We start from the raw sequence: 23,486 nt of genomic DNA on the forward strand, positions 1-23,486 counted from the left end.
GTGAAGGATTACAGTCAGGCCTTCGTATCCACGGGGGATTCATTCTGGACCCCTGCCCCTCCGCCGAATACAAAAAAAGTGTGACTTCAGGTCCCATTGACCCCAATGGTGGTGCATGCACACAGCCATGCTAGCAGATGGCGAGGTACCACTGTATTTTCTCTCACTGTTAGCTTATCTGTTTGTTCCATGGCTGAGTTGTATAATATATGTGGTGGATCTGTTGCCAATGTACCTTACTAGGCAAGAAATGGAGGCATCATGGTGTGGAGCAGTGCTTTGAGGTGCTAGAATCCTAAGAGTGCTTGTAGTATTAATCTGAATACAATAAAATCACTGTGGAGCTAATACTCATTTCTTTGGTTCACAAAAGAATTTTAAAAACTTTTTCTAATGGGATGAAATAACTCATTTTGTGGGGTACAAAAACAAAAATGCTGTTGTATGTGAATCCAGCCATGATGCAAGAAGAAGAAAAATTAAATCATTTGACTGAGAGGTCATTTGTGCATTGTAACACAAGATCTATTACCATTATTAGTGGATTATGAGTCTCTGGGGTATATTCACCCTTTTATGGATATCTCAACTGCAGCAATAAAATATTTGGCTAGTAAATGACACCTTTCTGGGAAATTCATCTGAAGATATATTTCTCCTGTATTTTGGATTAAAAATAAAAGACCATGGATCAGCCAAAATGTGGTGTTATTTAGGGAGAGGTTAAGATATACTTTTTTTTAAAAAAAGGAAAATCAATAAAACTTGGTTTTGTTGGCAGAAAATTGCCTTAAACAATAATGGCAGCATTCTAAATCCTCTGATCTTGGAACCAGGGACTGTGGTAAATGAATGTAATCCTATGCATGTATTTCTGGTGGTTTTCTTGCTAACTATTAAAAAGTTGAAAGATGAAAGCAGAGTACACTGCTTTCAAGACTGAGCAGAGTGAAAAGATGTGGAGACTGCAGAATATGTATAATCTGTAAATGTTTTAAGGCCCAAGATGTTATAAAAACAAATTATCTGTATTATTCAGGATGTGTTTTTTTTGGGGGGGGGGGGGATGTTTATGACTACAGAAAAGACTGAAAACTTAACGGCAGGTTTTCTGTCATTGGGCCAGCAAGTTAAGATAGCTTAAGCTCACTCTTAATGTCTGGTGGTGTTACCATGTGTACTGAGGAGGAGAAACCTGTAGCTCCCTGCATGTTGTTGTACTAGAGTTTCCATCATTTCTGTCAGCGCTGATGGGAGCTGACATTCAACAGCTGGAAAATAATGTGTTCACCAGCCCTGATACGTATGATGGCAAAAGTGTTCTCTAACAACTTGAACAGTAGGTTTTCCTTACCTGTACCACCTTGCTTTTGGATGAACTTAATATAGTGTTCTAAGACAGGCCTTACAGAGGAGATGTTGCAGCTGATGCATAGCATTGTGGGATGTCCCGATAGATGTTGGACAATATGGGTAGGATTTGGCCAGTGTTCCAGTATCTGCACTGTCTATTCCTGGTAGGTGGCCAAGTGCTAGCTCTTTATGTTTCCCCCCAGGGAATGTTGAGCTCTTCTTCTGCATCCTCTTGCATTCTTTTAAATGATGTGAGAAACATATCTTTTCTTTAAAGGCCATGAAACATGATTAGAATAGCAAAAGCATATGGATAAATTAACTTGGCGGGTGTCCAAATAGCAGAGACAAAGAAATTCACCATGCCTCATCACTTTTCAGATGCTTTTATACAAACCTTATGATTGCCACACTTTTGGTTTTCAACTTCCACCTGGGGTTTGTAGTGAATTTTCCCCCCATGAACATTCTTCTGTTTTGTATAGTACAATGAGGGAATACTTAAGTTTGGGAGCATTTTTTTAAAATAGTTTGCTTATCCCTGGAGATGTCATAGCTGTTTTCTATTTGAAGAAACAACTTCAACTGAATCACAGCTTGGGTAAGTTACTTTTTGGACTACAACCTCTAGAATTCTCTAGCACATATGGCCATGTTACAGTCCTAAAATGGCAATGTTTCTTCAGTGTGGAACATGCACTATCTGGGAGGGGGAGATTCCTGCAACTTAAAAAATGATCAACAGAAGTTCTGAAGGGTTACATTCTTATTAGTCCACTTCCTACCAGATAGGGTATTTTAGTTCTCTGGAGTTTGGTTTTGTTGTGGAATTTGTAGGAAACTCAATTTCCAACTATCTCAAAGGTTGGCATTTTATGACATACTCATTTGAAGAATTGCAAACAGTGTCTCTGAATTTTAGCCACCAGCCATGTCCAGAGTTTTTTCCCCCTTTTTATGAGCACACAAAAAATGGCTGGGAGAAAAATTGTCCTCCAAATTCTATTGCATTTTTTGTTTTTTCAAACATGGAGGGCTGATACCAACTCAGAACAAAGGTTCTGCCTCATGTAAAGACAGTATTCTATCTTTTGGTATTGTGGAATTACCTTGATTCTCAACCCACAAGAACACCTACGATATTTTTATGCCCTACTATTTGGGGAACTTGCAAGAACAGTTAAGGGCAGGGAAGGAAGACAAGTAGTAAACATGCTCAGAAAAGGCAAATGCTATTCAAAGTAGCATCACACATAAAATAGGGACATGGAACGTAAGAAGCATGAGCCAAAGGAAGCTAGAGATAGTAAAAATGGAAATGGAACGTATGAACATAGAAGTATTGGGAGGGAGTAAATTAAAATAGACTGGAATGGGCCATTTTGAATCAGACAACTACAAAGTGTTCTACTTGTGGAATGAAAAAATGCAAAGAAATGAGGTGGCTTTCATACTAAGATGAGATGTGGCAAAAGCAGTCAGAGGATACAAGGCAAAATGAGGCCAAATCATCTCAATAAGGCTACATGGAAAACCTATGAATATCACCATAATTCAAGTACACTGCGCCCTTACTTTACGCGGGTGATCCGTTTCTGTAGCCAGAAAGTATGTGTGTGAAATAGTTGTTATTTTATGAAATGACATGTTTTGATACAGGCTAATAATCTAATGCACAGCTAGCTGTACATCTGCTTGTGAGACTGCCTTGTATTGAGATTCTGGATTGTTTAGAAATGCAGGTCCCTCCCTTTTCCCTACTTTTAAAGGCAAATCCTGTAAATCTTTTGTCAGGCACCTAATGGAGAAGGTTGACCTAACTGCTGAATCTTTGGGGATGGTGAGGAATTGAAAATGCTGCGTTGCTAAGCAACACATTCAGTGGCTTTTCTGAGACAGGTTCGTCTGCATCAAGAGTTAATGAATCTGGAGGGTGGCTGCTGGAAAACTGTTGAAAAAAATGAAGACTAAATGCTCATTTAGCATTGGCAAGGACTGGATTTTGTTGTTGTTTTTGAAAAGCTGGTGGTGGTTGTGAAAAATAAAGCTATAAGCAGCACTCGTTTCCCAGTTTGAAAGTAGACGCCTATGTAGAGTCATACATGGAAATACTATATGGACATACATTTCTGTCCACACTGGCATCTTTGATTTTTCCTGGGTGGTTGGCTGCATGAGGACATGTTTGCATGTGTGTGTGTGTATTATACACATGCATATATATACTGTATGTATAACACTATATATATCACACACACACACACATTTGTTGTCGTTACGTGCCTTCAAGTCATTTCCGACTTATGGTGACCCTAATGCGACCCTATCATCGGGTTTACTTGGCAAGATTTGTTCAGAGGAGGTATATGTTTTGCATATATGTCTGGCCAAGTTGAAGATAAATTATACAGTTTGGCCGGATAAATTATAGTTTGGCCGATGCTTAAATCCTGGATGGAGAATGGGTTATCCTAAGTGTGGCATGTTGTAAGAAGTAGAATTTTAGCCCCAAAAATGTAAATCCTCAGATCAAAGAGATCTTTTGCACCACACTCTAAATTTCAGTAGATCTAGGTAAGACTAATATTGGATATAGTCCAATGTATTTTTTTTTAAAAACCTCAATTTTAATGAAATATGCTTTTGAACCCAACATATTCTGTGCTGCAAAATAGTTGACCACAGAAACAATAAGTGTTTTTTTCCTGCGTTTCTTTGCTAAGCATCTCTCTGTTATATTATGTTAAAAGTAAGTTCAGTGATTCTTGCCAAGTCGGACATTACGGGAATAGCCTCATGGTTTTTGGAACGACATGGTTTTTGAGCGTTTGATTTCTGTTTGAAGTTATGCTAATTTCAAATAAAATATTTATCATCTGAAAACTTTTTGAGATCAGAGAGAAAGTTGTGTAGCTGTTAATGTGATTAAAGATGAACTAAAAAGAGAAAACCCTTCAGGGGGAAAAAAAGTTCAAGCAATATCTCCTCTCCGTCCCCGCAATCATGCTTTGTAATAAAATAAAAACAATATGGATTTGTGAGAAGGCCTGAGCTGTTTCTATCAAAGTTTACTTCTCTGCTTTCTTCTTCTGCACCTGGGCTGAGCTTTACTCAACCTAATTAGTCCCAGCTCTGTCCTGCTCTGATTAACAGGCTGTCATCCAGTTAACTCCAGTGGAAAGCCATGGGAAGAGGCTGCTTAAAAAACGTGGTGAGCAGCTGACTCAAATTCTCGTGATGGGAAGATGCTTCCCACATCTGAATGTGTTTGCCTCCTTGTCGTGCCCTGATTCCTGTTCTGACCCACTTACTCACACCTCTTTGGATCTGTTCCTTGGCTCCCTGTCTGAACTCAACTGCTCCTTTCCTTTTCCTTTCTTCAAACAGATCTTCTCATTTACTACCCACCCCTTTCATATTTGGCTGCTGGATGAGATTTCACTGCCTGCTGCCCCGTTTTAGATATCTCTCCAGCCTACATGACTTTTAGCCTTGATCTTGGGCTGGCCCCATGAAATTCAGGATATATGTCACAGATAGAAAACTTCATGAAATCTCTTTGAGGGGTATACTTGCTTTGTTCACAATATTGGATGGAATGCTTGTCCTTTTCACAAGAATGGCTCAGGTGTTCAAGCAACATGGGAACAGGGCCACATGAATTTGCCTCACCGGAGCCTCAGAAGGTTATTTATTTTGGTATTTCAACACCAAATCCTCAAGCCACTATGGTAATTAACTATACTAGGTAGAGGGTTCAGAAAGTCAAAGTACTGTACCAAAAAGGAATTTTGCCATACTCTAGTCTAAGCTTTGTTCCATATGTACCATGAGTCAAGTAGTGACATCTAATGCCACTCCCCTGGCATCTCTCTATAAAGCAGGAGTGCAGAGTGTTGGAGCCTTTCTAAAAGCAATTATATACATAAAGATCTCCACACAGATGTCTGTACTTTACATATGGATGATTTGGGGACAGGGATAGAAGGCACACTTTGGGTTCATCTACACTCTAGAAATAATGCAGTTTGACACCACTGTAGCTATAGCTCCATCCTATGGGATCCTGGGATTTGTAGTGTTACAAGGTCTTTAACCTTCTCTGACAAAGAGTGCTGATATCTCACAAAACTACAAATCCTAGGATTCTGTAGGGTGGAACCATGGCAAACTACATTATTTCTACAGTGTAGATGCACACTTTGTCAGACACCCTGCTTATGTTCATATGGAAAAGAAATTCATTGGGTTCATATTTACCTACAAGAATAGCCATTTTGTGCCTCCCAAGACTTGCAGTGGGACAAAATGTATCCTGCCTTAGAATGCCATATGATTTCAGTGTGGGAAAACATGCACAAAGCCATGCATACATTTCAAAGATGCATGTGTTTAAAACAATATATTTGAAAAAATGTAGAGAAGTATATTTCAGTCACTGGGAAAATTGCTGAAAAATGTTATCATTGGAGAAAATATATATTAAAATATAGATTTCCATATGGGAAGTTGGGTGAGGGGAAGGATTACAACCTGAGTTATGAGCACGATTGCATGCAAATGAAATGGACAACATGTGTTCATGTTGGTGCCATGTTTGAAGTGTTCTTCTAAACAAAGAATTACTTCCCACACTTAAAATGGACTGACCTTTTGTCTCAAATAAATGACAATTTCCGAGTCACTTGTTAAGACCGTAATTAATTTTCTCTATTGCCATAAATAACACTATTTTGTACAGTAATTTAAGAAATGAATAAGCCCTGGCATTTCAAAACTCAGCAGGATTTTAACATGCTAAATTATTTTCCCTTGTGGCTGTGCTACTTTCTTGGAGGCACTGATGGTCTTGGTGTTGAGTTACAGAACTGTATCTTTTCTCTGTGTGGAAAATGAAGGAGAGATGCAAGTAAAGCCTGTTAACAAAAATGATTTTACTGTTGAAAACCTGAAAGACATTAGGTTGCTTCCCTCTGTCCCCCTGGGAAAGTCATATCAAAAGAGAGTCCTTTCTGGTGCACTGTATGTAACATGATCATTGAACAAAACTCAAGTGATCTGAAAATCATGGTTTAGAAATGAAGATCCTAGAAGCGCTAAAGAGGACTATAGAACATAATCTAAATAGCTGTAGAAGAATCATCCAAATATAAATTTATATTCATATTTATGATTAATTGCTATCAAATTGGCATCAGTTTATATCAATGTTATGAATAAGAGACCCCAGAACACCCTATTATTAGCAGACCTGCCAAAGTCTTGCAAGCTCACCAGATATAAATACCACTCAATTATTTAGCACCAGGTTGGAAGAAGGCTCTAATCCTGACAGAGCTCACTCCAGTCCTTATTCAAACTGTTCCAGTTGGTTTATTGCATTCTGATTCCATCAGTGGAAATAAATTTTTAGCCATAATAGTCATATTAACAGTATTTCGGTGCTTATTACCTAAAAAGTAAGGGTCTTGGTATGAATTCATTCTCTGGTTTCTAGCCAATATAAACATCCAAACCTGGGATCGCTGAGTAGGTTCTAAAATTACAATAATTGGAGTTAATGGCAAAGAGGGGGAGAAACCTCAAAAATTCAGGAAGTTTCAATCCGGAAGGAGATAGTAAAACTGAAATGGAAATCTTTGTAATGCCCCACTGGCAAATTAATGAGTGGAATTGTTGGAAAATAAAAGAGCCGTGGAACTAATCATTGCCACAACTCACTTAGCACTGCATTTTCTAGCACTCCAGGATATATTCCATATACCTCTGGCAGTATTTTTGGTGTTTATATTGATAGTTAATTATTTCCTGAATGCTTGTAGAATCTATCTTGAAATGGAGGCAATGTTTTATCACTGCTGTTAGGTAGCTCACTGTATGGAATATCATGTTTTATATGAATTTCATTTATATTAGGTGCCAAACCTGATTCCAGTCCTGATGTTTAAGCTGGGAAAACCACTGGAGTCTGCACTGTGCCGGGATATCTTGTATACCTTGCCTGCTTTGGGTGTACACAAGGTCAGCATGAATATCTAACTTTTTTCTTATATTCATTTGGGGGAGGATGGAAACTGTTTTCCTTTCCTTTAAAGGTAAATGACACCTCTCCTAATTTACAGTTGAATAAATTGTCAAAAGCAACATGTGTCTAGAACATTGTTTGCTATCATTTACATAATTATAGTTCATTTCAATAGCCTAAATTCAGTTGCTAGTCCCAACCAAGGAGATGCTGAAAAAGCTGGATTGGGGCCGTGGTGACTGCATGCCATGGTCCCAGTCTGCCTTTTTGCTGGCCCCAAAAGAAGCAGCAAAACGCCCCTCCTTTTTGGGCTGGCAAAAAGCTGGCTTTTCCTGCCCCACTGCGACTTTACAGTGCTCTGGCAGCGTGCAGTGTCTAAATCCCGTGCCGCTGGTGTGCCCTGACGCGGGCAGCTGGGCAAAGTAAAACCAGCTTCTGGGAGTCATGGGACCGTGTGTTGTGTGTATGCCATGTCCCCAAGCCGGCTAGAAGCCGGCTTTTCATGCTGGTCTGTACTGGACCTAGAATAGGCTTGTGGATTCAATGGAATTTATAAAAGTGTTGTCATGTTAAATTCCCATTAATGCAACAGCTCTTTTTTGCTGTTGTTACATCTATTTATACCTCACTTTTCCTCCAAAATTGAGATTCAAAGCTGCTCACAATTTAAAAGAACAATACAGTAGAAAACATACAAAAGTGAGCATTAAAATAGAATTAAACTATTACAGTATTAAAACAAATCACACAATAAAAGAAAAAATGCAGTTTTAAAAGATTTAAATTGATAAAAGTGCTAAAAACAGTTGTTAAAACATTATAGCACCCCCCAGCCCATTCTTTAATATTGTTTTGTTTTAAAAGCCTGTCTAAAGGAGATGGCCTTTGTTGCCGTCCTAGAAAAGGAGTTTCATATTCTAGGGGTGGCCACCAAGAAGGCCTTCCCTTGTGCCCCCACCAGCCATGCTTGTGATGGTAGTGGGACTGAGACAAGGGCCTCTCAGAGTCCTGGCTGGCTTATACAGAGAGATAATGTAGTCGGGTCTAGCCATGTAACTCATATTTTCCAAAGTGGAATCCATGTTGAATATGGAGAGCTATAGACCGCCCCTTTGGGGCGGCCTGCACCCCGCTTTCCCCTACAGATTGGGGCCTCAGCTGCTACAGCGGCAGCCCCAGAGGCCCCAATCCACTGCTTTTCCAGGCCTCGGGGAAGCAGCAAAATGCCGCTTCCCCGTGGCCTGGAAAGGGGTGTCCTTGGGGCTTCATGCCCTAAGGACACCCCGACAGCGGTGGGGAAAGAAAGGGGCCGCTTGGCCCCTTTCTCTTCTGTATTGCTGGTGCGGCCGTTTAAAGGAGCTCCTTCCGGCGCTGCTGAAAGGGCACCACAAGCGCCCTGTAGCAGCACCAGTACGTCATGGCTGCGCCACACTGCACCATTTGCACACGACGTGGCCGTCATGTCAAAATGGTGGCGCCCATGTAGACAGGGCGCCGCCATTTTGATGTACGGAGGACGTACTAGGGTTAGGGGGCGTCTGTAAAGGACGCCCCAAGGCAACCCTAGTATGGATCCAGGCCGGTGCTTTCGCCCGTATGGTTCCCGCCTAAGTTACTATTGTTCTCTGTTGGCCACTGCTGGAAGTAGTGATTTCCATGGCCTGATGGAGTGGCAATGCATAAAAGCCCAACATTTGAACCTGCAGTTTGGGAAACTGAAATTTTTTATCCCTACAGTCCTCTGTAATTCATCTAAGGACCTATCTGCATGCTATTGCAGTGGACCATAAACCACTTCTTGATGCCTTCTTCCTACACTTCCACAGTAATCCTGTTGAATATGCTCTCGTATAGGTGAAGTCAGTCACCTGGGATGAGGGAACCTTTGTGATTCACTTCAGTAGTTTCCAGTGTCCAAACATTACTGTAGCAGTGTATGCTTTGGGACAAGTTTATGTAGGGAACTGCTCAATGGCAGATTAATTTTACTGGGAAGCGCATGTTGAGAGGAGAGACTTCTAGAAACTGATAGAAGAATCTGATTAGAGTTGTTCTTTTGTGATCTGTCAGATTAAGGACAATCTAACCTTAAGGGTAAAATTGTATATAACAAAAGATTTACCCTTTATAATGAACAGCTCAAACGTCAGAAAATAAATGAATTTATTTAAACAGCAGTGGTAGCTTAGGAACATAGTCCATGACTGTTTTTTTATATACATATTTTAGTTGGTTACCTTTAATAAAAAGAATATAATGTATATCATTTTTAATACCAGATATGGAAGTGGAATGAGCGAGTTTGGTATAGTGGTTTGAGCTCTGGACTATGACTGGAGATCGGGGTTTGATTCCTTATTCGACCATGGAAGCCCACTGGGCAGGTCACATACTCAGCCCCAGAAAACCTTGTGATAGTTTTGCCTTGGGGTTCTCATAATGAGAAATTACTTGAAGGCACACAACAGCAACAATGGAAGTGGAAAGCAGGCTGTTTCATGCATATTGCTGTTCTTGTGGATAATGATGATCCTATTACAATAAGTCCAGTTTTTAAATTTAATCTAACAAAATAAAACTATATGATATGGGTAGAGTTCACATTACACTGAATTGAATTGGAAATGGGAATATAAGCAGTGGAAAGACAGTCTTGGGAAAAATATTGTGTACAGTGTCTTTCCTTCTTAACACGAACAATTACTGTATATACTCAACTATAAGTCGACCTCATGTATAAGTCGAGGTCATGTTTTGGGGGCAAAATTTTGCCATGACCCATGGATAGGTCAAGGGTAAAACTTTGAAGCTCTTTCAGTATGTTAGGGTCGCCATAATTGTCCACTAAAACCAGGGACAAAATGTAGGACAAATTCTAGACCAAACTGTAGGACAACTGCAGGACAAAACTCAGCCCAAAATGTGGGACATTTAAGGTACATCATTTTTCTTATAAACCTTATAAAAAATGGAAAATCAAGGTTTGATATTTGAAATTTATACTTTTTTGGAACATTTTCAAACTGTGGATGCTTGAATCCGTGTATAAAAAATCTGTGTATAAGAAGGGCTGACTGTATCAGCTTCTGTAGGTTAATTTCATAGATCAGAATGTCACTTCCCTCCCACATAATAAAAACTTGAGGTTGGGAGGTCCATTGCCCCAGTCACATGAGAATGTTCAACAAACCTCATCCTTTCTATCATTTTAAAAACAATAACAGTTCTGCTTCCTGGACTTCCACTGAAAAGCTAAATTGTGGAGCCATCATTTGCCACCTGGATATAACAGAAAATTTTTGACATCTCAGTGCTTTTGAATTTGCCATGGAAGCCATCTCCCTGGGCATATTCTGCATGATAAATCAATGTAAGAGACTATGTTCATACATGGCATGCTAAATAAATAAATAATTTTTATTTCTAGGTTTGTGTGGCGCAGATTTTACGTGCACTGCAGGTGTTGGGAAGCACGCCAAAGCTTCAAGCTGTTACGTTACGACTGATGACATCTTTATGGGAGAAACAGGTTGGTAAAGAACATTGAAGACCCTTAATTTCCAGCTTGAGAAGTTTAACTTTAAGAAAACTAATGGTGCCAGTGAGTCCTCCTTAGGACTGGGACATCAGTAATTACAACAGCACTGCTTGCTGTGAAACCATGTAGGACAGGGTGGGCAACACATATGGCTCCCAGGCTACATATGCACCTTTTCTTTTTGTGGTCTCTGCAGGTCTCCTTTCTTGTACTGAATTCTCCAAGGCAGCATGAAAATTGGTGCTTTTTTCCCTTGTCAACAAACTGTGTGGGAACTCTGGACCTTGCTTTTAAAGGTGGATCACACTCCAAGGAGCTTCCAAGAAACGCAGTCCACCTTAAAAACAAGCTAGCGTACAACCTCCATATACCTTCTTTCACTGTAACATTGCAGTGACTCTTGCTGCCACAAATTTATGTCTTGTTTAAACTGCAAAAAAGGGCTGTTTTGCTGTCATGCCACAGCAAATTCAGCAGCAGAAATGGAGGTGGGGTACATCCCCCCCACTGTGTTTTCTGTGCAATCTGTAAACTTCTTATGTTGTTATAACTGATCACAATTAAGAAGGTATTAAATACTGGGAGCTGAACTGCATGGGATGGACGTGTGCCTTGCAGCCTGGGATTATCCAGTTGTATTGGGGCTGGGGCTTGTCTAGATTGCACTGAGACATACTCCTGGGTATACACATATATAATATAGCTGTACTTTGAGTGCTTGAAAGCTGTTGCATTGGACCTTACTCCTGAGTAGACATGCATACAATTGAGCAGTGCTTCACCTTTTTCATTGAAATGTGTCCAAACTGGTAAGAATTACATGTGTGCTGATGGGTGAGAAGGATTCCTCATGCTCTTGCTGTAAAGTAAACCAGCATTATTATCTCCCAAATGGCACATTGACTAGGGATGAGAGAGAGTGGCTTGCATAACAACACCTTATGAATTCATTGTAGAAGAGAGATTTGTAGTCCCTTTATAAACTGTGCAATGCCAGCCCATTCAGATCTTGAGAGCCAACGTGGTCTAGTAGTTTGAATATTGACTAGGATTTTCAGAGGGAAGGGTTGAAATCCCCACATAGTCATGGAAACCCACTGGGTGACCTTGGGCTCTCTTGGCCTCAGAAGAAGGCAATGGTAATCCTCTGAACAAATCTTGCTCAGAAAACCCTGTGATAGGTTTGTCCAAGGATCAACATATTTTGGAAACGACACAAAGGCACATAACAACAAATCCACATATTGCCACAACCATGAACTGATTAGTTCAATGGGCATTATTTATACTGCCTTCTCAGCCTCAGCCCCTTCATCTGGAGTATAAGGATTACATTGGCCTATGTTCCAGGGTTGTCAGGATTATTAAAATAGAGTATTTATTTTGCTTTGAACATTCTAAGACTGCAATCTTATGCACAGTTGCCCAGGTACAAATGAGAATACATTTGGTTCAAATATGAATGAAATTGCATCCTACTCTGATTTCTGTGGCATGGCGCAGTTTACTATCTAAATTGCTTTAGAGAATTGTATAAAATATAGGCCTGAATTTATGGGGTTCATTGTAGTATCAGGTTTTTTGTCCCCTTCCTGTTTACATGCAGCCATTTCTGAAAGTTAAAATTTGCTCCAAGCATCAAACATCCTAACTCCTCTCCACCTTTCTTTTTAGGATCGAGTTTATCCAGAGCTGCAGAGATTCATGGCAATGTCTGATATGGCGTCTCTGTCTGTCAGCAAAGATACTCAGTGGGAAAAAGTGATTGCCAAAGCAGCCTCTATCAGAGACATATGCAAGCAAAGGTAAGCGAAAAAGTTGCTTTTGGGAGAGGGCTAATGTGTAATTGCAGAGATTTGTGTTGATTGTCAGTGACTGTGTAATTGAAACCTCATGCCCTGAAACTGGGAACCAACCAGTTGAGCTGCTACAAACTCTGTATACTTTTGCATATGTGAAAGGGAAGAAGGGAATGTAGTTCTGTGATGTGCAGGCTGAAGGAAGCCTCTGGATTGGACAGAGCTGGTATGTTTGTTAGGGGAGTTCTATCCATGCTTTGTCAAAAAGGCATCTCCTGTTCATTGCCCTTCAGATTCCTACTTTTTATGCATAAGGCCTGTCAATTCCTCTGACACTGATGTAGTAAACAAATCAAAAAAGAGGTAAGCATGAACCAAACTTTTTCAGGAAATAGGTGTGCATGGTCTGGATGTTATATCTTGATGGTGATAGAAAATTCCAAATTCAGAGCTTCCTCTCTGCATCTGGGTTGTGTTTCTTGATGGTGATAGAAAATTCCAAATTCAGAGCTTCCTCTCTGCATCTGGGTTGTGTTTCTTCAGTTCATACTACTATAAAGGCATAAACCAGATAAGATAGAGGCTGCTGGTGGTGAGTCAAAAAGCAGACCGGGGAATAGGGATTCAAACTATTAAGGATGGGATTACATTTCCCCTGAAAACTTAGGTTCCCAGTTAATATGTACCTCTGGATTCAGCCCTAAGCCTGGATCTCCAAGTTTCAGAACTGGTCAGGAGTGCAGCTAATCCTAGTATGCTAACTGCACTTGTTCCTGGCTACATTGATGCAGGCCTTTCTCATATCCCTGTTTGGACTACTGTAATATTGTTTTCATGGCATTTGGAAAAATGATTGAAAGCATCAAATGGTCTAGAATGCTTGTTGACTGGGTCTGATTGAATGAAATATGGTATTCCTTTACTATGACATTTTCATGGTCTGTGTCTGGGCAAATTTCAAAGCATTGTTGATCTCATATAAAGCCAATGGAAATTAGGCTGTTTGATAAACTACATTTTCCCTTATGAGTCTGTCTGGGTTTTAAGATCTTTGCAGGAAAGCTGTCAGTATCTTCACAGACATGTCTGATGACAATGCAAGAGAGGACTTTCTCAGTGGTTGCTTTCAGCTAGGTTGACTCTCTTTGGCTTGATAGGCTGATGGGGCCAGCTTCCGGCCACTTTTGGAGCATAGTGTTTACATGATGCACGCTCCCAGAGTTACTGGGAGCCGACTAAGGCAACCCAAAACCAGCCCCAAACGTAGCATATCTTTCTTTCTCTTATTTGGGACTGCTACAGGAGGAGGCCTCAGGGCCATGGCGTGTGTTTGCCGTGGCCCCAGGATGATCAGGCTGGGAGTGGCTTCTGGCCGCTTTTTCCTGCCCATCTGCTTTGCCCCTTTGTGATGTCTTCGGCTGTCCATCAAATACCTTTTTTTAATTAATCAGGTATTTGGCATTTAAGATGGCCAGATGTTGAAGGAATTTTTAATTGGTTGAGTGCTTTGTGATTCCTTATTTGTGTCTTTGATTTCATTTTAAATTATTTTTTAAAATCTGTTTTCATAACATTTTGTTATGCTTTGGGCATCATTTCTGTTAGAAATGTTTGGACTATACATTTAATAAATGTTCTCTACTATCCCATGGGATTGTGAATTGTATTGGGAGACCATACTGGTCTTAACTGGATTAAAATCACAGTTGAATATATCCAAGTGTTGGTGCTGATGATATCTTTTCTGCTGAGAATGCAGCCAGCCATTGCAATGAGATATGCTAAGAAATGAGATCAAATCTCTTGGACGAGTAGAGTTTCACATATTCCTGGAATTGTTACTAAGAAGTTTGTTTTTCATTTTAGAAAGAGGGAAAATCTTCCTTTCTGAAGAAAGTTAAAAAGTGTCATTTAGTCCCATTCAGTTTTTAAAAAATGTGTACAGGCAAAACCATCACTTAGTATTTCTTGCCTAAGAAAACTCTATGAAATCAGTGGGGTCTCCATAAGTCAACGGTTGACCTGAAGGCACATACGCACAAATACTTATGGGCATATGCTGAAGTAGATTGTTGGCCATGCAAACTTATTCAAAATAAGGCATGTAGATCTTTAAGATGCCACGAGATACTCTCTCAGGCTGCATCTGCACTGCAAAAATAATTCAGTTTGACATAGCTTTAACTGCCATAGCACAGTACTGTGGAATTCTGGGAAATGTTGTTTTGTAAGACATTTAGCCTTCTTTGTCAGAGAGCCCCACTACAATTCCCAGAATTCCATATTTCAGTAAGCCATCACAGTTAAAGTGGTATCAAACTGGATTATTTCTAAAGTAGAGATGCAGCCTTAGTTATGCTGCAATAGACTGACTTGGACTACCCCTTTGGAAAGTATAACTGTGACTCTTTTATTTGATTAGGCCATACCAACATGGAGCAGATATGTTGGCTGCAATTTCCCAAGTACTGAATGAGTGCACAAAACCTGACCAAGCCACACCGGCTGTCTTAGTCTTACAAGGACTTCATGCACTTTGTCAAGCTGAGGTAAGATTTGTTTTTCTTTGTTAAAATATTTGTTTAGCACCTTTCATCTTGCTAGGTTCTCTGCAATTATATAAAATAGATAAAAATATTTTTAAAAATAAACCAAAACAATTAAAACAGCTTAAAAAACACATACAATTAAAACAACTACCAGAAGGCAACCCTGATTTTAAGAATGAAAGGACTTACAAAACTGTGCAGGCTTGGCTGCCTACCAGAAATCCAAAAGCCATCATGACCTCAGCTGGGAGGAAGTTCTAAAACTATGGTGCTACTATAGAGAATGTCCTGCCTTATATACTCACCAACCTGGCTTCGCAGGTTGTAGCTTGTACGCCATTGGCAGGTTTCATTTTTATTGATTTGGTTATTTGTATGTACAGCACTGTGTACATTTACAGCGCTATAAAAATAAACAACAGCAACAACAACAACAATAATAATAATATGATGCATGGTATTGTGACATGCAATTCTTAAATTCCACATAGGCGGATACAGGAGCAGGTCATCCTTCAGATATCCTGCTGCACAAATGTTTAGCAGGTTGTATGTTAAAATTAACATCTTTAATTGAGTTCTAAATCACTTACCAGAAAATAGTCTGGCTACTGCATTTGCACTAGCTTTAGTTTCCAATCTCTTTTCAATAACAGTTCTGTATAGAGCATATTGCAGTATGCTAATCTGGAGGTAATTAAGGAATGAAGCAGTGTGGCAAAATCTGCTTCCTTAGGAACAACAACCAAATCTGGGCAAAGACACTTTCTGGCTACAGCAGCCTCCTGGCCTTCCAGAACCAATACTGGCTCCAAGAGCACTACTGCAACCTCTTCTAGAACAAGCTGAGATACCAATCCCAGGTTGGTTATTTCTTGTTCACCTGCAGAACTTTTGTCTTGTGTGGGTTCAGTTTCAATTTGTTTACCCACATCCAGTCATTCACATCATCTAGACCAGTGGTACCCAAACTTTGATCCTCCAGGTGTTTTCGACATCGGCTCCCAGAAGTGTCTGGGGGGGGGGGGGTCTGGGAGTTGAAATCCAAAACACCTGGAGAATCAAAGTTTGAGAATTACTGATCTAGACAATGGTTCTGCATTTCCACAGCTTCCTTGGCATTAGTTGTTAAAGAGAGACACAGCTGTGTATCTGGCATATTGATGAGATACAACTCCCAATCTGAAGAAGGCTTCTTGAAGTGGCTTCAGGTAGATGCTGAAAAGCATGGAGCAATACTGAATCTTGTGGACTCCTCAGGCAAGCAGGTTTAAAGCTGAACAGCAGTACCCCAGCAGGACTGCCTGGCAAAAAAGGCCACAACGAATGCAAAACAATCCCCCAAGTTCTACAAGAGCCAAACAGCCCAAATGGCTGCTATGATCAGTGAGATTGAATGCTGCTCAGCAGAACCAATTGAACTTCCTGGCACAGGACATTCACTAAAGTGACAAAGGCTATTTCTATCCTGGGTATGTGTTTGAACCTTCAAGTTGCCTATTGACTTATGGCAACCTAGTGAATTTCATAGTTTTCTTATGCAGGGAATGCTTGGAGGTGGTTTGCCAATGCTTTCCTCTGAAATATTGCTTATGGCACCTGGTATACGTTGGTAGTGTCCCATCCAAGGACTAACCAGAGCTGACCTTGAAGAAGACTGAAACATTTTTGATAGACCAAGCATGTTTTGATCTTCTTCAGTTCTTTTGTGTGCAGGACTGAGATGACATTTCAGACTAGGAAAGGAGTAGTAATGTGTCTTGAGAAAGAGAGGGAGATAGAGTGGAGAAAATTTTACCAGAGGATCATGAATGACAGTAAAGGACCCTTAGCAGTTGCTACTATGCGTGGCCCAATTGGAATTAAATACAGGGAGGCCAGAAGGAATTTGGGGGAGGGGGGTTAGTGGTGGTGTTCACAGTGCTTCAGAAGTTTAATCTAACCTCTGTAAAAAGGCCAGATTTAAACAATGAAGAGTTGGAGGAAGGTGATTAAGGCAATGTAGGACTGGAATACAATGGGAGAAATGGATATCAGTTCCCTACAATTAACCTGTTTTCTCTTCTACAATGGAGGTCAGAGATATGTGCCTCAGCAATTAGATTTGCAAATTAAACCTGTGTTTACCTTTCTGTGACCAAAGATGAGGACAATCTCATCCTTTGATGGCAGCAAAAGAAAAGAGGGTGGCTTCAGAAATCCTGACTTAGTTGTTTATAAATAAATAAATAAATAAATAAATAAATAAGTCATTTATAAATTATAAATGAAATCCTGAAGTTGAGATCATAAAAGAGTGCTGTGGTATTTAATAAGAGCTGCACAAAAATATTAAGAAAAGCTCTGGGTGGGGAATAATATAGTAGGTAGTATTGAAATAAAATCTCTTGAATCTCTTAGCTTAAAAAAATAAACACAAAACCTTTGGCTTCACTTAAATATAATGATGGTTATGTATTAGAATATAATAGATTGCATAAAGTAGGAAACACCATGTATGAATTACTCATATTGCTCCTGAGCATTGGTCTAGCTTTTAGATGATTTATGAAGATGGCTAAATCATTTTGTGCTTTTCTATAATGGAACTCTTTAATGAGACTTACAGTGTTCACTGGCTTGCATGTCAGGCCTGGAAATCATACATCGTAGTTCTTGCCAGACCACATTTACTAATTCTTTGCAAATCTTTTGTTATTTTGCCAGCATAATTCAACAGAAGCCAGCATACTTTCTGTGAGCCTATATATCCTGGTTTATAATATATTTCATGTGTGAAATACATTGGGCAGGCCAAGTAAGATTCAGAGATGAAAAGGCTGAGCTTAATTTGCTGTGTGTGCATGTGCATCTGTGTCTCTGTGTGTATGTTTTTCAGTTATTTCTTTTCTGGAAGTAATTCTGTTCTGTTTATTTCCTGATTCCACACTTATCTGGCCTAGACCAAAGAAGAAGAAGAAAGAAATGACAGAATGGTATAGTACAATGAAAATTATGATGATGACAAATTACCTCAGTTAGTGAGTTTGACAACTAGAGGAAAATTGTTCCTTGGGCATTCTTAAAATAACTTGGCTGCTTGAATTGCAGTGATGTGGTTTTGTAAATACAAAAAGCAGAAATTAATTTTTCTGAGCTGAAAATTCTTTGCCCTGGGAAAAGCTTTTGAAGCAGTCTTGTAAGATTTATTCCTTATGCTTCTAGTCAGGCGCAGCCCTAATGTTAGGTAAGGGAGGAATGAGGGTATGTCGTTCTTGGAGGGTAGCAGTTTCTGGTTATTATGAGAAGTACATACCTCACCCTGTGTTTGCAATATTATTTTAAAATTCATTTATACAATTGTAAATTTTATGTATGATGTTGTGTCTAGTTTAGCCCTCAGTTGTAGCCGTTCAAACATTGGGTTGAGAGACATGAGTAAAGATAGCTGGTTTCACAAAACATAAATATGGGTATGAACTTTCTAAGTCTACACTGTACATTAGGGATGACTAAAGTGAATATCTACAAAGTATTGTTGCACTGCAATTCTTGGCACTCCTCATGATTGGCTATATTGACTGCAGTTGAATAACTCAGGGGCTGGACTTGGCCTACTCTACGGTAATTCATGGAGCTTCAGATTTACTAGTCACATTAAAGTAAAAGCTAATGCTGAGTGAATGTATGGGAAATATAGGTTTGCATGACAAAATACACTCCTTTCTTTTTGACTAAACTTGAGAATTGAATGACCTCTGATAGTGTACCCCAGCTCATATGGACATGTAGTTTTTTCTTGTGTCTGAATGATTTGTAGTGGGAAAAGATATGAAATTATATGTTCCTATATACAATTAGTATGCTAACAGTGCAGTCCTCCACATGTCTACCTAAACATAAGTCATATTAAGTTCAGTTTGGCTTACTCCCAGGAATACAGCTTAAAAGGGTATTTGTGTAAGCATTTCTGTGTTGTTGTTGTCGTCATCGTCATCATCATTGTCATCTTTATTTATGCCCTACCTTCTTCCCAAGGTTGGAACTCAAGGCAGTTTACAATTTAAAATGATCACAATGATTAAAATAAAGGGTAGACTTTTTCTGTTTGAGGTTTTATCCTCTCTGTGTACATATGTGTGTTTTTAAGTTGCCTTTTGACTAATTGTGACCCCGTGAATTTCATAATTTTCTTAGGCCAGGAATACGTGGAGATGATTTGTCATTGCCTTCTGCTGAAATATAGCCAACATCACCTGGTATTTATTGGCAGTTTCGCATACGAGTACTAACTAGGCCTAACTCTGCCTAGCTGCCAAGGTCAGACAGAGGTTGGGCTGAAGTTCAGTGCTAAATCCAGAGTTTGGGAAGGTTATTCTTTGAATTGTATCTCCCAGAATTCCCCAGACTTTATGGTCAGTGATTATGTTGGTTGGAGGATTCTGGGAGTGGTGGCTAACATCTTTAAGTTCTTCTTACATCTAGTCTGGAAAGAAACTTAGCATTCCATTTAGATCAATGTTAAAGGAATAGTGAGGATTATTTTGGTGTTCTTAGGCGTGTTACAAATGTGCCAAAGGGGCGTGCTAAGGGCTGAGAAGGGGCGTGTTCGGGTTGAGAAGGGGCGTCACTTCCTGACACTCCTCAACTCTAGTACGGACCGAGTTCGTACAAAATGGCGATGCCCGTCCACACGGGGGCTGCCATTTTGACGTCGCGGACGCATAGCGTCCGGACATCACACGGCAGAAGTGACGCCGTGAGTGCGTGACTAGCGCCTCGTGGCACCACTTCTGGGGCCCAGAAAGAAGACCCATTTCGGTGCTTCTTTCTGGCTGCACCCGGGGACCGCGCGGTTTGGCTGCTGCAGTTCCCGGACGCAGCAACCGGCGCCGGCGGCAGACCGCCCATTTTGGGCAGTCTGTAACGCGCCTCTGACAGATTGTTTTCCAGATTAGGAGAAGGCAAGGTTAAATGCAGACTATGCTATAATTATGTTAGGTCTCCAGTGTAGTTATGGATCACATTCCTGCGATGTCAGTCAAGACATAATAGAGCAAGTATTTGGCTTCTGCTAGTACAAGGAAAGAAGATGGGCCCAGGAAGCCTCCTATTGGATCTTCTGATCAAACTGAACTTCCAAGTTGTCCTACTTCATCTAGTAATCATCCTAGTGGTAATGATGGAACAGTAAAGATTGGGCCAGTAGTGTGTTCAACAAAAGAGTAGGTCTACAATTCCAGTGGTGCAGAGAGTAAATCTTTGCAGGTGCATTTTAGTACTTCCATTAATTTTGTTGAGATCCCATTCTTCAGTTAAAACTGAATCCATCTGTTATATATACCAATTAGTGGAGATGAAGATCAAAGCTGACACTACTTTATGGTAATGAACCCTAATTATCCACCACTACAACCAGTTAAGTGTTGGGGTGGGGAAGATGTAATGCTACTAATCTCACCACTACTATGTGATTTATGGGGAATTCCTTGTCGATTGCTAGTAAACTTTACTTAAGATGTGAAGCTGGTGGGTTGACAAGCTGCATTCCATATGCCACCAGGGTGATTGTACACTCACACTGCACAGTTATAACACTATATTTCCTGCTTTACCTGCATCATGGTTCCATCATGGTTGCAGGTTAGAGAACGATGTTTAGAATGCTTAGCCAGAGAGCTAGTGCCTCGCCAAACAAAAAATCCCAGTATTCCATAGGATGCAGCCATGGCAGTTACAGTGAAATCATAGTGCTATAATAATGTAGTGGGAATGGATCAGGCCAGCAGTAGGTTCTGAATACAGGATACTACAGTTCTGTGGAGAGAAAGTGCCTAGACTTGTCAGCCTGAGTCCTTGGTGTCTTGCAATTGTTTATAATGCCCATGCATCCTATATATTTGTTAATTTTTAAAATTGTTGTGTTCCTTATGGGGACTCTAAGGTGAACCTTTTGTGGGGTTTTCTTGGCAGGTTTCTTCAGGGGGGAGGGTTGCCATTGCTACCCTCTGAGGCTGAGAGTGTGTGACTTGCCCAAATCACCCAGTGGGTTTCAAGGCTAAGCCAGGATTCGAAGCCTCTTCTCCAGAGTCATAGTCCAATGCTCAAACCACTGCACCACAGTACAGCTCATCTTTCTTCTAGCGAGCTTTCTTCTATACGCTCTCCTATCTCCACCTTTTTCTCCTACAACCTTGTGATGCAGTCCAGGCCGAGAGAAAGTGAATGATCCACTGTCTCCCCTTAAATTTTACAGCCCAGTGGGGACTACAACCAAGTCTCCCATGATCCAATGCAGAACTTGGTTATGCCATGGAACAGTAATGTTCAGCAACACTACACAAGGAGAAAGTCTGTGAAAACTGGGAAATTGTACTGTAATTTCTGAGGTATCGAAAAGCAAAGTAAGTTCCATGATAGAACCACTAATTCTTGCAAATGATCATGCCAGTGTTAAAAACTAAGGGTTTGACATGGGCTAAAATCAGCCCATGAAATATTCAAAATACTCTTTATTTTAGACAAAACTTTTGAAATGTCTGCATTTCCTTGCTCCCTTTTCAGTGTTAATAAGAATTAGTAATGCACTTTCTTCTAATATATGTCTCCTGTATTGACATTGCATGGATGGAGGTATTAAAAGGATACCGGCAGCTGAACTGTGTGACGTTAAAACCTTGTTAATCCATAGAAATGGAAATGATCTATTCATCCTAAAACAACAACAAAGGAAGGAACAATGAGCACAAAGTTTAAAACAAACTTACAAAGAGGGCTTGCACCCAAAGCCTTTGAACAGTGTCTGGAGTTACAAAGATGCTTTCTGATCAGCTCCTGCCCTGTTGTGTCGACGCTAATAGGTGTCCCCCATATCGCAGAGCAAAAGCCCTTTCATCTCCTGTCTTTCCTAGAGGGTGTTGTACTCTAAAATAACAGCAGTGCACAATTGAGCAATAACTATCAAGGCACAAGGCATTTCCTGGGGATTCATGACCGAGGGAAAGAGTTCACTGCAGGCCGTTTATCACACATCAGAATTGCCTGTTCCCCCGGAAATGCACCATGCCAGGATCATTAGTGCTGTTATTACCTTTGCATTTGTTTACTTTTTTTTTTAAAGTAGGTTGGGAGAGAAACATAATTTTGTCTCCCTGTGGTTTCTTTGCAACACAACAGGGTCGCGGACTCTCAATGGGGAGAGCTGCTGTGCTTCATTATTCCAGAAAATCCGCTTCTTGCAGAAAGATCCAATCAGATGTCTCAATTTTTACTCCAGTTAAGGGTGTAAAAATAATTTATTATGGAAATGGCTCAGTATTGCCGAGAGCCCCCAAGAAGCTAGCTGGAATGGCCATCTGTGTACAGTGTTATTTTTTTTAATTGTGTGTGAATTTTTTGTATTATGTTGGAGAGATCTTTTTATTAGCCTACTGCTGGGTTCTACTACTCTGGTTGGTTTTGCTATGGAATGAATACAAAGTGCCATACTTAAGTCTGTAGAAGAGAAAAATGTGTGATACTGTATTTCTTTTTTTTAAAAAAGAAAAGAAATTGGCACTGCTCTTTCACATCATAAAGCCTCTTTTATTTCTAGTGTCTAATGTTTTGTTTGCAGCACTGATGCCTAAAACACCTGAAAAGTAAACTCTTAAGTGTAAAAAAACCCCACATGATTTTGGTTAATGTGGAAGGTGCAAAGTTAAGTCACAGTTCTCACAGTAGCCCTGTGAGGTAGGTCATGAGCCCAAAGTCATTCAAGTGAGTTCTCTGGCACACTGAGAGCCTAGTATTAAAATTTGGGTATTAAAATTTTTAAAAAATTACCCTTATAGTTTTATATCAAGAAATGTCAATTCTGTAACTTGACTTCTGAGCGTAGTCATTGCTTCTTTATTTTTGAGTACCCTTTTTTTTAGGATGGAAACAGTCATTTTATATAGATGTATACATTAGCATGCTTAAGCAACACAGTATTCCTAGAATTCTAAATATTCCTCCCTAAACTGTAAATCCTAAAATTCCATAGGATGGAAACACGGCAGTGAAAGTAGAATAACAATGCTATAAGTTTGTAATGTGAATGGGCCCCTGGTTATAGGGCTTTCATAAGTCAGAGTAGACTTGAAGGCACATAACAACAACTATTTTTGTTCCTGCTTTCAGGCTAGTTCCTTAATTGTCCATTCTCTTTCTGCTCCAAAACTGTTTTTCCTTGCTTTTTATGAGCTCTTTGCGTTTTGAAA

The 23,486-nt window shown here is 40.0% G+C and overlaps 1 protein-coding gene across 2 annotated transcripts in view; it reads left to right on the forward strand.

The window, feature by feature from the left end:
- The window catches only part of FOCAD (focadhesin), a 150,801-nt gene that overhangs the window by 41,260 nt on the left and 86,055 nt on the right, over positions 1-23,486 (forward strand). For both annotated transcript variants that reach the window (XM_089487868.1, XM_089487874.1), the window contains exons 12-15: positions 7,270-7,374; positions 10,806-10,907; positions 12,591-12,721; positions 15,138-15,264. In XM_089487868.1, the coding sequence (XP_089343994.1) occupies positions 7,270-7,374; positions 10,806-10,907; positions 12,591-12,721; positions 15,138-15,264 (465 nt within the window). The remainder of the gene's footprint in view (positions 1-7,269; positions 7,375-10,805; positions 10,908-12,590; positions 12,722-15,137; positions 15,265-23,486) is intronic.

The sequence above is a fragment of the Sceloporus occidentalis genome, unplaced genomic scaffold, assembly GCF_023333645.1.
Source record: "Sceloporus occidentalis isolate IW3139 unplaced genomic scaffold, rSceOcc1.0.p SCAF_1, whole genome shotgun sequence".
Taxonomy (NCBI): Eukaryota; Metazoa; Chordata; class Lepidosauria; order Squamata; family Phrynosomatidae; genus Sceloporus; species Sceloporus occidentalis.